General features: G+C 38.8%; 1 protein-coding gene across 1 annotated transcript in view; it reads left to right on the forward strand.

Moving 5' to 3' along the window:
• The window catches only part of DERA (deoxyribose-phosphate aldolase), a 115,610-nt gene that overhangs the window by 67,135 nt on the left and 33,980 nt on the right, over positions 1 to 14,495 (forward strand). The window contains exon 6 of the mRNA XM_044227039.1: positions 1,427 to 1,555. Within this exon, the coding sequence (XP_044082974.1) occupies positions 1,427 to 1,555 (129 nt within the window). The remainder of the gene's footprint in view (positions 1 to 1,426; positions 1,556 to 14,495) is intronic.

The following is a 14,495-nucleotide window of genomic DNA, read 5'->3' on the forward strand; positions in this document are numbered from 1 at the left end:
CAGGTTTTCCAGGATTGGGAAGCCGGGTTTTCTTCACCTTGTTATAGTTTTCATGGTTTTGACTGCATTTGCTGACTTGTAACTAATTTTTAGTCTTTTACATGCACTTTAGGAAGCCTGTGAATTTAGGAAGTCTCATGTCTGCATTGAAAACTGCTTACCCTAACCCTGACCCTTATTATGAATGTTTCTTTCCTGCTTGGTTTTGTCCATATGCTTATATCCTACAAAATATACGTGTATGCGGAGGAGCAAAAAAGCCACATAGTCCTGTTAATGTGGTAATAGCCCAAGTTCAAGGAGTAAGAGCAGCTGGCCTGATGCAGGGTCAAAGCCAAAATCACTGGTATCATGACAGAAGACTGTGTTACGTAATTTTTCAAAAATCTCATACTCATAGGAATTTTGTTTACTAAAAGTCTATCAACTTTGTTTGAATATGAAATGTTTTCCCCCTTGATTCTTTTGTTGTTGTTGAATGTAGGTTTGTTGTTTTTCGTTTATTTTTTGTATATGTGTATTTTTTTAAATGACCAAAGTTTTTTTTTTTTTTAAAGATTGTATTTATTTATTTGACACAGAAATCATAAGTAGGCAGAGAGGCAGGCAGAGGGAGAGGGGGAAGCAGGCTCCCTGCTGAGCAGAGAGCGCGATGTGGGGCTCCATCCCAGACCTGAGCCGAAGGCAGAGGTTTGACCCACTGAGCCACCCAGGTGCCCCTGTTTATGTGTATTTTTAACCAAGCTGCTTTCAGGGTGCTGTGTGGAGCCCTCAAAAACCAGATTTGCCACTGGGTTCAGGGGTTAATAGAGTCAAGACTGCACCTGTGAGTCTCTTTCCAACTGGCTTTGTGCACATTCATCCAGCATACCAGGCTGGGCTCAATGCTTTCTTGTCAGATATTTAGAGACATGCCCTGACAGATCGTGGGGAAGGTGGTTATGTCTTTATTGTCATTAGCAGAGCTCTCAGGAAGGGCCTGCTTTATAATTTCACAAGAGAACTTACTATGTGTGAATGGAAGAACTAATAAGGACCTGAGGATTTTTTTTTCTTTAGTTTGCAAAATGGTATACCCCCATATATGGTAGATAAATGTCTTTTTTCTTGTAAGTAACCAACATATGGGAGAGGTAGAAATTATTTGTCATTTGCATGTCATTATAATGATATTTAAAAAGCTGCGTGGCTCTGGACCTTGGGCAGGGGCGTGGAAAGTTCCACGGTAGCTAACCAAGCACTTTTTGTAACAGGATGCGAACGGCAGCAGAACGCTTTAGGCGATATTAAATTGGGGTGATTTTTAGAAAGTGACAAATGTTTTATGTTGCCTAAATCCGAGATGGGTTCTACTAGCTGCACATGGCTGCCAAGTTATGTTATCACTTGCCTGCTTTGTAACTGCTTCAATTATTTCCTCCCCCAGCCCTGTATGGTGAGATCCGTCAGTTTCGCAAGGCCTGTGGGGAGGCTCATCTGAAAACCATCTTAGCAACAGGAGAACTTGGATCTCTTACTAACGTCTATAAAGCCAGTATGATAGCAATGATGGCAGGTAAGTGTTTATATTCACATGACGATAGCTATGGAATTGATATTTTTTCGGAGAAATAAAGTAAGTTAAAAGATTTGGCTATTAGCGAAAATGGGCTAACCACTTGGAAATTTGAACAGGAGGACTCAGCTATTTTGTGAATACACTGCAGTGTGCATTGGTCACAAACTTGGCTTCCTCACACGGTTTTTGGTGGCATTTCCTCGCTGCACTATCCTTGTAAGGCAGTAGATGGCTCTCTTGTTAGCGAATTGCCGTCTTCTTCTTCTTTGATTATTCATTCATCAACATATGTTAGACAGGAATTTCTTTAACTCTGACTTATTCCTCTCTGTGAATTTAAGTGTTTGATTTTCCTCAGAGATGTGCATCTGTACTGGCTCAGGCAGCCTGTGCTTTTGTTTGTGTTAATTTTTCTTTTTAAAGGTAGCGCCGTATCGTTGTTTTTTATACTTTCAAAAGCAGGTTGACTTCCTCTTCATCTCCTTGAACAGCAGACCTGTCCATTCAGCCATCCAAGCCTGAAACCTGGGAGTCAGGCTGGATTCCTTCTTTTCCTCACCTTCCTGTAAACCAGTGAACGAGTCTGGAGAATTCTACCTCCTACTGTATCCAACGCATCTCTCCGTCCTGCGTGCAGCCATCTCCGGCCATTGCCGTACCCCACACGGATCACTGTCTCCTCACTACTCCCCCTGTCTCCACTTTTGTCCCCTTCCAGTCTGTTTCCCACACTGTTGCCAGAATGGTCCCTTAAAAATGCTAATTGGGTTTTGGTCCTGCTTGTTTAAAATCCTTTGGTGGCTTACACTGCCTCCAGACCCAGTCAGAAACAAGGGAACATACCTGTGCATCTGTCCACTTGAGCTGATACCTGCCAGCAGGGCACTTCAGAAGCAGGTGGGCTTTTTGTAATCTTGCCACCAAATGATTCTTTTAAAACATAAGAAAATGTGAAGGTATAGAGCCTATGAAGAGAGAGGTGACAGAGGGAGCGGCCTTCTCTTCAGCAAGATGTGAGGGAAATATAATTATTTCCATGAACAAGAAACAACACACACACACAAAGTCTTCACCAGAAGCTGCACTCTCCACCTCTATACCCCCCATACTCCCATCACTGTCAGAGAGTCAGGGTCACCCCACTGTCAGAGAGTGGTCACCTCAAGGGGCACCTGGCCTGCCCACTCAAAAAAATATATATATCCCTCAGTGGCTTCCCTTCATCGTCAAGGTAAAATGTAAATTCCTTCAGCCTGTTTTTAAGAAAAGGTCCTTCTTAACACCCTGCCTGTGCCTCCCCATTTTCCCTTCACTCCTTATGCTCCAGCTCTATGGAATTCCCCGTAGTTCTCTTCAGAAGGCACCATCTGGACCTTTCATGGCTTGCTACATGCCGCGCCCCCTGCCTGGAATACCTTTTGCTTGAGTAATTCCTTCACCTCTTTGGCTCCAGCACAGGTGTCCCTTCTTTCAAGACCATTTCCCCAATACTGCTTCCCCCCTCACCACTTGGTTCCGTATCTCTTCTGTGTGCCCCCACAACATTCTGTTGCAACCTCTGCCAGGTGACGTAGCACACCATTGTGTGATCAAGTATTGAATTTCGAGGTGCCTTACTAGTGGCTCCATATGTGGGTGAAGATAGATGACTTCTCAGGTCTTCAGTCTGGGCCTCTAGTGTAGTCCCGCCTCTAGACGTTTAGTGTACATGCTGCTGAGGCGAGCACGCCCCCCTCTAGATTTTTACTAGATTTTTATCGTGTACTTTTTGAGTATTGTCAGACCGAGCATCAGTCCCTGGAGCTCTACTGAAAATCAGCCTGCTAGGCACTCACGGATCTATTGCTGTGCTCATTGCTCCTGCGTCCATATGATCTCTGCTCTGGTTGTCTCATTTCAAGCATAATCTCTGAAAACCTAAGGATAAGGAGGAATGGAACATGTTAAACAGCAGATCATCTGTTACGTTGGCATTTCAAAGTCCTGCAATAACAGAAGCCTTGCTGTAGTGTAGCTCTTATGAGCCTGGGCGAAGCCCCTTGGTGTCCTAAGTCCCCGGGTAATTCCCTTCTCATGCTTTTCTCCGGGACAAGGGATTGTTAGCCTAGAGTGCTGTGATCCAGGTCACAGTGAAAGTATATTCATTCTGGGAGGTCAGCCAACCCTATTGTCCTCTCTGCACCTACTGCTCATCATAGAAACGTGGTATTAAGTCATCATGCCAAGAAGCCCCTGTTCTGTCCTCCACCCCATCCATCCGCAGAAGAAAAATGTGAGTAGGAACATGCTCTTCCCATCTCTTCTATCTGCTTATATCCCTGTCCATGCTTATCTCTTGCATTTCTTCACTTAAGCAGTGTCTGTTGAGTACTTGCTCTGGGTAATAAAAATTGTATTTGTGGTGTGCTTTCTCAGATTCTTTAAAATAATATTCCTTAATCTTCACATCAACCCTGTGGTTGAGGAAGAAACTTAAAAGGTGACTTTTGTAAGGCCACAAAGCTAATGGATCACATAGAGTCATTATTTGAACCCAGGCCTTCTGGCTCCAGAGTTATTTATTGCTTTCTCAGCTGTAACACCACTGTCTCCCAGGGCTCTGTGCTTGACCTTATAATGAGTTAAAGGCATACACAGTCTGTGCAAGGTATAATAAGTGAAAGCATCCAGCATACTTCCTGACCCATAGTTTCTGGTTCCTAGTCTCTTAAGAAGGTATATAATAGAAAAGAGCTATGTTTTGAAGAATTGTTTTAAAATTTTGAACTAAATTTACACATATAAGTTACAGCTCTACTTTGGCATTTTTATTGATTTTATTCCTTAAAAATCAACTTCATTGAGGTAAATTTATACACATTGAGGTGTTAAGTGTCCAATGTGATGACTTTTTACAATGTGTGTTTTCCATCATCCCATGAAATATCCTTTGTGCCCCTTTGCTTTCAGTTCTACTCTTTTTACTTCTGCCCCAGCTGCAATCAGTGCTCTGATTTTATCACCATATATTGGCTTTGCCAGTTTTTAAGTTATACAGTTGGTACTCTTTTGTGTGTTTTCCCTCTATCTACAATATAATAGCTGTGAGATCTATCCATGTTGTTCTATGTATAAGGAGTTTGCTTGGGGGTATTCTATTGTAAAAATATACTGAGTTGCCAAACTTCCTTATAAAAAGTTTATAATATTCTGATGTCTATAGGGTCTGTAGTTATACCTCCTTTTTTTTTTACTTTTGGTGTTGTCATTTTTGTTTTCTTTCCTGTTATTATTTATTCTCTTTCTTTCTTTCTGTGGAAAAGAGTTTTGTTAGAAGTCTGCCAATTTTATTAATCTTTTCAAAGAGCTAATTTTTTGCTTGGTTGGTTTTTCATTGTCATTGAGTTAAAAAATACTTTCAATTTCCCTTGTAATATCTCTTGATGTTTAGAATGTTATTAGAGTATTATTTAGAATAAGCCTTTACACTAGAGCACCTAAATACATAAAGCAAATATTAATGGACATAAAGAGAAATCAACAGAATGTTTAATTTCCAAGTATTCTGTTCTTCTTGGATATCTTATTGCTATTGACATATAATTTAAAATTCTGTTAAGCTTAGGGAATATCCACTGTAAGAATTTTTTGTCTTTTGAAATTAAAGAAATTTATAGCCCATTTTTATGTTGTCTTTAAGTATATACTTCAGGGGCATTGGAAAGAATGTCATGTTAGGGCGCCTGGGTGGCTCAGTTGGTTGAGTGACTGCCTTCGGCTCGGGTCATGATCCTGGAGTCCTGGGATTGAGTCCCGCATCGGGCCCCCTGCTTGGCAGGGAGTCTGCTTCTCCCTCTGACCCTCCCCCTTCTCATACTCTCTCTCTCAAGTAAGTAAATAAATCTTTAAAAAAAAAAATAACATCATGTTAGTATTTGACATCTTAGACTATCATGTAAGATATTAGTGGTAGTATTCTGCGAATATCAAGTAGGTCAAGTTGGTTGATCATATTTTTTAGATCCGGTTTTGTTTTGTTTTGGTCTACTTGTTCTATTTATTACCAAAAGACAAGGATGTTAAAGTCTCCAAATATGATTTGTCTCCTTATCCCTTTAGTTTTGTCAGTTTTTTCTAAATGTATTTTGGAGCTTTGATATTTAAGTATGTGCACTTGGCATATCTTTTTTCCATCCTTTTTTATGAATATATATATACATATATACACACACACACACACACACACACACATATATATATGCAGTTTATAACCCATCTTTGTTTATATATTTAAAGCTCTCTCGTAGGCTTTTTAAAAATCAAATTGTGAGAATCTATACTTTTTAATTAGAATGTTTTGTTCATTTTCATTTCACACAATTTTTGATATGATAGAAGTTAAGTCTGTCATCTTGCAGTTAGTTCCCTATTTGTTCTGATCCATTTTTTGCTTAGTTTTTTTCCTGCTACCCTTTGGGTTCATTAAATATTTGAGAGCACTTCATTTTATTTTTTTGTCCATTGACTTTTTTATCTACAGCCTCTTTGTACTTTTCAAGAAGTTTCTCAATTATAATATGCATCTTTAGCTTACCATGATTTACATAGATTTCATATTATTCATGTGTCATGAAAGTAAAAACCGTAATAGTTGCGTTTATGCCTTTCTTAGTCCTTTGAATTATTTTACTGTTTTTCTTCCACCTATGTATAAACTCCTTAATACGCGGTGATTTTTGTTTTAACAGTCATTTGTCTTTTAAAGAAATTGAAAGAAAACTAAGCAAAACTAGTCTTCTGTATTTTCTCACATGTACATCATTTCCTTCTTTATTCCTTCTTGTAAGTCTGCTGGTGACTAATTTTCTTAGATTTTGTTTATCTGAAAATGTCTTCATTTTACACTCATGCTTCAAGTATTGTTTGCTGCATATGGTGTTCTAGGTTATAGTTTTATTCTTATTTCAGTACTTTAAACATGTTATTCCATTTCTTGCAATTCTGCTTGTTCTTGTTTTCCTATAAATAATGTTTCATCTTACTCTGGCTGTGGTCAATCAATATTTCTCTTTATCTTTGTTTTTCACTAATTTGACCATGATATGCCGAACCATGGTTTTCTTTGTATTTATTCTGCTTTTAGTTTGCTAAGCTTCTTGGATTTGTAGGTTGATGTTTTCCAGTTTGGGACATTTTATAACTATTTTTTCAGATATATTTTCTACCCCATTTTATCTGTCCTTTCTAGGATTCCAAGTACATGAGTGTTAGATATTGACCCACAGGTTACTGAGGTCCTATTTATTTTTTTATTTTTATTTTTTTTAAAGATTTATTTGTTGATTTGGGAGAGAGAGAGAGAGAGAGTGAGTGCAAGGAGCAGAGGGAGAGGGAGAGAGAATTTCAAGCAGACTTCTCCCTGAGTGCGGACCCTGACACCAGGCTTGCTCTCACGACCTGAGTTGAAACCAAGGGTCTGATGCTCAACCGACTGCGCTACCCAGGCATCCCCTGTTCATTTTAATTTTAATCTCTTTTCCTCTCTCTGTTCTTCTGATTGGTTAATTTACATGGATCTTCAAGTTCATTGACCCTTATTTTCCATCTCAAATTTGCTCTTAATTCCATCTAGTGAAATTTATGCCATTATACATTTTTAGTTTTAGAATTTCCATTTGATTCTTTTTTATGGTTCTTTTATTTCTCTGCTGATGTTCAACATTTTTCACTCACTGAGCTCATATTTTCTTATAAGTCTTTCAACTTGTTTATTGTAGTTGATTAAAAGTCTTTATCTGCTCATTTATATATCTGGATTACCTCAGGGTCTGTCTCTTGAGCTGCCAGTTTTCAAGTGCCTGAACACAGTTGCCTTTTATATTTTGTTCAGCTGTATGGTTGTTTGTAGCAGGAGGGTAAATCTGGTGCATTTATTCTGTTGTGTCTTTGTGGCTTTTTTTTTTCTTATTAATTTAGCATGAAAATCTGAAAAGGAAAGGTGTTTTATCATTTACATTCATAATAGCTGTCTTGTAATATTGATAGGCATTTAGGTTATTGCAAGACAATTCTCTGGAGAGTAAGCTAGTATTAGTCTGATATCACATATCATTGTACATAAAAAGTTAACCTAGGTATTTGCATTTTTTGGTCAACTAAATGTTTACTAGCTAGCTTACTTTTAGTTTAATTTTCTTTAGGAATCTTTCAGAATGTTTTAGGGGAAGGAGCCATAGGTCATGGGCATTAGAAGACCAGGATTCCTATTCGTTCTTGCACAGTTTATGATTTCAAGTGGATCAGTTAACCTGGTTATCAATTCAAAGAAGTAATGTGTATGGCTGATTTATAAAGTAAAAAATAAGTACTCTGCAAGTTATTTAAAAATATCAGCCTACCTTCCTATGCCATCCTACCTCAGTCAGGAAGGAATCATAATTGAATCTTTTTTTTCCTAGACTATTACAAGGCATTATTCAGACTATCACTTTTTAAAACCATCTGGTGTAGCTGCAGGAGATAGACTATATTGAGCTGGATTCCTTTCTGTACTGATCTCAAAGCTTATTAATATGTTAGTAGGATTGTTAGGAAATGTTTTTGTCAACTTTTGGCTCCGTCTTAAAAAACAAAAGTTTCAAAAGAATCTGATTAGTTGAGAATCACTTTTGATGTGGCCCAGTTTAATTTTTTTATGCCACACTTCTCAGCTATGGTTATTTGTCATATCTCCTAGTTCTTTTGCTCTGGAAAGTATCGCCCACCTTAGCTCTTTAGATGGGTATCAGAATAAAATATTTAACTGGAGATCACTTACTCAGTAACCATAATGATCCAGAACTAAGCCAGGAACCAGGAGGAAAAAAAGTAAGAAAACATTTCAAAGAGATGAAGTATACATAATATAATCTATAGTACAACAGTAGTGATAGACAATAACATTTCTTGAGCATTTACTATGTGACAGGTGCTATTTTTAGGGCTTCATGTATATTTACATTTAACCTTCATAGTGACTCTCTGAGGTAGGTACTTTCCTACAACAAAGTGGGAACATCAGTTAAAAAGGATATTTTGCTGCAATTCTCCATGGTCATTATTGATATTTGGAAACACTCTAGATACATTTGTCTTTGTTACATCATTTCCTCTGTCTTTTATAGCTTTCTTTACGCCTTTTAGCTGTTCTTAAAGATTTAAATATAATTTTCATCCCTCGTCAAATCTCTCTATGATCTTCTGGAGGCAGATTTAATCGTTCATACTGTTGTGCTCCTAGGACAGTTGTAAATACCAGTAGCATTTGTCATACAGTGTTATCATTCACTGTTTTACCTGTTGAGTCTTTTGCAAAACTGTGAACCTCTCTGAGCCAAGGACTGTATCTAACTTATTTATATTTCTCTGTAATCACTACTGTGCTTGCTATCTAAGAGAGCCTAAGAAAATATCTTGAAATACACGAGTGAACGAATGAGTGGATGGAAGAATGGATGGATAAATGAGAAAGAAAGAGATAAGGAAAAGTAAAAACAGGCAAAGTAAATGCTGAAGACCTAGACTCATCTTTCTACATGAGCCACGACCTTGTAGAGTTCGGACATGTTATGTTGAGAGCAAAATTTTACTTCAGTTGAACAAAAAGATAGATAGTTTAAACTGTTGCCAAGGAGATTATGTATTGAGGCATTGTTTGGATGACCTAAGCAGTGGTATGACATATAAAAGGTTTGTGAGAATTCTGAAGGGGCTCTAGGGCTAAGAAAGAACTATAGACAACTTTCTGTCTTGGCTTTTTGGTCAAAGAAAATGGATCTGACTTTCATGTTCCTGTCAGTGTGGTGAGAGCAATGCAAATAAAGGAGAAACGGAGTAGGAGTAAGCAATTTGAAGGGAATATAATCAGGAGAGAGAAATGAGAGCCATATTTTTTCATCACACAATCCAAGAACAAGGTGATAGAAAGTAAGATAGAAAGGAAAACATGCTTAGAGAAAAGAGAAGTCTAAGGCAGGTCCATGTCCTGCTAAGGGATTTTAGCCCCGCAAACGCACACATTAAGAATAATGCCAGAATGTAGAAAAGTGGCTTTATCTTTCAGTAGCGGTGGACTGTTCACACACACGCAACAGCTAACAAGCTCCGCTCTGAAGTTATTCTAGACCTTATCTTTGGAAATAATGCAGGCATGATAAATAAGGTTGGAGTAGAAAAGCACTAAAGATGCAATCATAATGTCATCAGGTTTGAATTGCTGATGAAGATCTGTGGGTAGAGTACGAACACAAAAATATGGGGCTTGAGAAAACCAGACCTTGAAGGAATGCAAAATGAGTTTTGAACTTGGCTGGAATTTTGTAATGTATAGGAAATCAAAATGAAAAAAGTAGGAACCAGAGGAGGGGATATTTGAAATTCAACCCAATAAGATCCGAGTAATTCAGAAACAATAAGATGAAGCAGAGAAATAAAAGAAAATAGAAGAGAAGCCATTAAAAACAATAAAACAAAGGGCAGAAAATAAACAGTAGGAAACTTGTTATGACTGAAGGAAACCAAAGGTCTAAAAGAAATGCTGATTAGTAGCAAATTAACATCTAAGACTTTTAAAAAAACATTTTTTAAAATTTAAATAGGAGTCAAATGGTAGAGTAAATGACAGTGTAGATTTATTTTTCAAAAGATTGTCACCAGTCACACTGAATCCTTCATCTTGGGCTCAAATCTTTGTATACTGAAGAAGTAATGATCCAGATGGCACTTCTAGACCCCTGTGGTGATCCAGCCTGGTTTTTCTCATGGGGGGGTGGTTAAAAATAAGATCTTGCCTTTCATAGGAAGAACATTTAATTTATGAAAAGGTATGCTATAGTTGGAAGTTCACCACTGGGGAAAGCATTAAGAATATAGATGTGTATTGGGGTAAGAGTTAATGGATCTAAAGCATAAATTGATTTACAGTTCCTTAAACTAGCCCTGAGAATTAAACCATTTCTAGGGTAAAAACTAATTAACTTGCCATTTCATTCAGGGAGCAAATTTAAATTTAGCCCCCGCCCACCACCATGGGAGCAAAACTTTCAGAAGATTTACCACGTCACACCCACCCAACCTGCAGTCCTCATCTACCCTCTTGCCCATCCTTTGTTTTGTGCAAAATAGAGAGCTTAGTGGGAGAGAGAATCTGCCATGTTTTCTGGCCTCCTAGCCCTACAGAAACCTCTGATGGTCCATTTTGGTATATGGTATATTGTTCTTAGGAAAATCACTATGGGGGGCCTGGGTGGCTCAGTGGGTTAAGCCTCTGCCTTCGGCTCAGGTCATGATCTCAGGGTCCTGGGATCGAGCCCCACATCGGGCTCTCTGCTCAGCGGGGAGCCTGCTTTCCCCTCTCTCTGCCTTCCTCTCTGCCTACTTGTGATCTCTCTCTCCTGTCAAATAAATAAATAAAATATTTTTTAAAAAATCACTATACATTTAAACACAGAGTGTTTTCTTTGCCTCTTCATGGCTGGACTTCCAGAGAAAAAAAGAAGCAGCTTGTGAACATAGTTTTGTATGTGGTGTGTACTAGTATGCATAAAATTTTACTTTGTGAGATTTTTGAAAATATAACCCACCTTATTCTAAAATCTTGCAACACCTTCTCCAGACCTAGATTGCTCAGAGGAATTTATGGGCATAGAGGCTAACACATGTAAGGGCCTAGGAAGTGCTTGTTGAAGTGCTCAGTTGTCAGGTATGGGGCATCAACAGATAGAGTCATAAACAACATATGTAAAATTCAGTTTTTTAAATGAATCTTTATTTTGCTTTAAAAGAAACATTAAGGGGCTTTTATTTTCAGGTCTCGGTGAAATTCTGATACATGACATAGAGGCCAGACCTGTTAGCTATTGGGTTATGTTTCTGGATTCTGTGACTCATTTGTCTTTGATTTCTAACATGTTCATTATTTATTCTTTAATGTCCATGCTGGATAGTTACGGATCTATTAGCGAACTCTTAAATGCTGGGAAAGCAGAATCCTTGAATGGGTCTCTCAGCATATCGCACAGGGTGGATACTTGATGCACATTTTGTTGAATGAGCAAATGAATAAGATTAATAAACCACGTGAGGTTACCAGTTCACAGATTCTTTTTGCTACTGTCTTGATAGGGAACTAGGGGAGGTACCTTATCACCTTCAAAGGATTGAAAACCTGACGCTCGGAAGTTAAGTGACCAAGTGAGACCAAGGCCATGCACTGAGGAAGTGGCAACATTGCGAAGCACTTCTGGACTCTAAATTCTTTTTTTTTTTTTAAGATTTTATTTATGTATTCGACAGAGAGAGCGAGAGAGCACAAGCAGAGGGAACAATGGGAAGAGAGAGGGAGAAGCAGGCTCCCCGCCGAGCAGGGAGCCCAATGCGGGGTTCAATCCCAGGACCCTGGGATCATGACCTGAGCTGAAGGCAGACGCTTAACCCACTGAGCCACCCAGGCGCCTCTTGACTCTAGATTCTATACACAGTCCTGTTCTCCACTCTGTAATTGCTCTGCATTTAAAATATTATATATAAGCTATGTGTAATCTTTGGGGGACACAAATGTGTTTCTAGAGTCCCTGAATGAGATTTATATGTTGACTATATATGTTGAATATATGTTGAATATATAAAAAAAATTTATATTTTTTTAATTGACAAGCAAAGTGAGGACAATATAGAGGAAGTAAGGACAATAGAGAGACATGGTATTTGGAGAAAAACTATAGGGGGTGGCAGACATGAAATAAACATGAAAGAGAATAGTGAAAGCAGGGCCAGGAGCCCATGCATGATAGGCCTGCAATAAATCCTTGTTGGAATGAAAAGGAAGGGTGCCAAGAGCACCCTCACCTCAGGTAGATTGCACTGTGTGTGTGTGTGTGTGTGTGTGTTTACCTGCTCTGCTGACGATCCCATGACAACACTCTGGGAACTTCTGTGGGGTCATGACTTCACGGTCGCTGCTTGATTTCTGCACTGAAGTTCTTGGTTATTTCCAGATTCCCTTCCTGAGTGCTGAGAGGATAGCTGGGAAGTGATCCGTAAAGTGGACTTTTCTCTTATCCACCTGATGGGGGCAGTCTGAGAAAGAAGGAGCACAGAGGGTGACATAAAAGGGTCATTACCATGCATTACCATTGGAGCCCATGTGGAGGAATGTCCCAGCGTAGGATGGGGGACATGACAAACTTCCTGTGAAGAGCGATCGGGAAGAAAGTGGACACCTTAGTTGGGAAGATGGGGTTGTGGTGTTGTATTCAAATACTTGTATTCACGCATCCAAAAAGGATGAAAAAGCATGATTGTTCCTGATGAATCCGTGGTAGGAGGACTGGGACCCAGCTCTTAGAAGTTACGGGAGGATGGATTTTGGCCTGCTATAAGGCAGAGTTCAGTGAGGGTCCAGATTTTCCAGAAACTGGATGGGCCGCCACAGGAGGTGGGAGGTGTTGGAAGCACAGGCTGGATTTTCCCGATGGAGCTACTGTTCTACGTGACACTCAGCATGTGCTAGAGGGGCTCATCCTTTCACAGCTCGGTGGGATCCTCTACAGGAGAGAAAAACCATCTCTCTCTCTCTCTGTCTCTCTCTCTCTCACACACACACACCCACCCCTATTACATGTACGTGAGATATTTCAGTGTAGATTATAATCCAGTATAGGCAGGGCCCCAAATATGGAAATAATGAGAAAAGAGGGGTGTATTGGTTTCCTCAGTTTCCACCTCAAGTTGGGTGACTTGAAACAACAGAAATGTATTATGGTTCTGGAGGGTAGAAGCCTGAAATCCATGTACCTGGAGGGCCACTCTCCTACTGTAATCTGTAGGTTAGAATCCTTACCTGCCTTTTCTAGCTTCTGGTGTTTGCTGGCAATCTTTGGCTTGTAGATGTAACACTCCATTCTCTGTTTCCATCAACACATGGTCCTGTGCATTTCTGTCTGTGTCTCTTCCTTCTTTACAAGGACACCAATCACTTAATGACCCCACTTTACTCAGCAAGACCTTGTCTTTATTCAACTAATTATTTCTGCAATGACCCTATTTCCATACAGATCACTTTCTAAGGCACTGGGGATTGGAATTTCAACATACCTTTTCAGGGGGCAAGATTCAACCCATAACAAAGAGAAATAGGGTTCTTGTGCTGCTGTGTTTCTGTTGTTTCCTGTAAAGACCTGAAGATGTTAGAAAAAATACTTTGAGTCAAACCAGCAAACTTAAATTCAGGTACAAAAGATTGATTTTTCCCTCTAAGCAATGTTGGATGGTTTTGTGGATAGGGGAAATCTAGTAGATATTAAATATTTTTATCTGCAAAAAGCATTTGGTAAGGTTCTCAATGGGAGATTAATGGCTAAAATAAAGAATGAGGCATTAGGAGATAAATTTGCTTATGAGCAAGAGACAGAGACTAACAGTAGAAGGAAATACTTTTTAGATTGGAAAGGAGTGACATACAGCACAAGCCAGGAATCAGTTTTGGGACCTATGGGTTTTTCACTTTATTTTTATTGGACTTTGTAATAAAAATACAGATCTTCAAACAGTCCAAGACAGAGTGAGTAATACTACAAGCATCAGTAATCAAAAGTTATTCTCTATCATAAACTAAATGACTGATAATAAATACTGACACAAGACTACACAATGTACCATAATATTATAAAACGGAACAAGCGATTCTCCTGTGTTCTGTTTTCTTCTGCATGGGTGAATATTTCTTTATTTGCTCTTTAAAAAGTATTTGCAGATTTCTAGGTTTACTTTATAAGCCAAATCAATGAAAAAAAATATATTTTTTAAACTTGGGAAGATGTGCTAGCTGAGAGAAAAATTGGTTGAAGCAAGACAAAGGTTATATTGCCATCACTAGTATAAAGAAATTAGGGACCCTGTGTGTTAAATTGCTCAGCAAGCT

Source organism: Neovison vison, chromosome 12, assembly GCF_020171115.1.
Source record: "Neovison vison isolate M4711 chromosome 12, ASM_NN_V1, whole genome shotgun sequence".
Lineage (NCBI taxonomy): Eukaryota > Metazoa > Chordata > Mammalia > Carnivora > Mustelidae > Neogale > Neogale vison.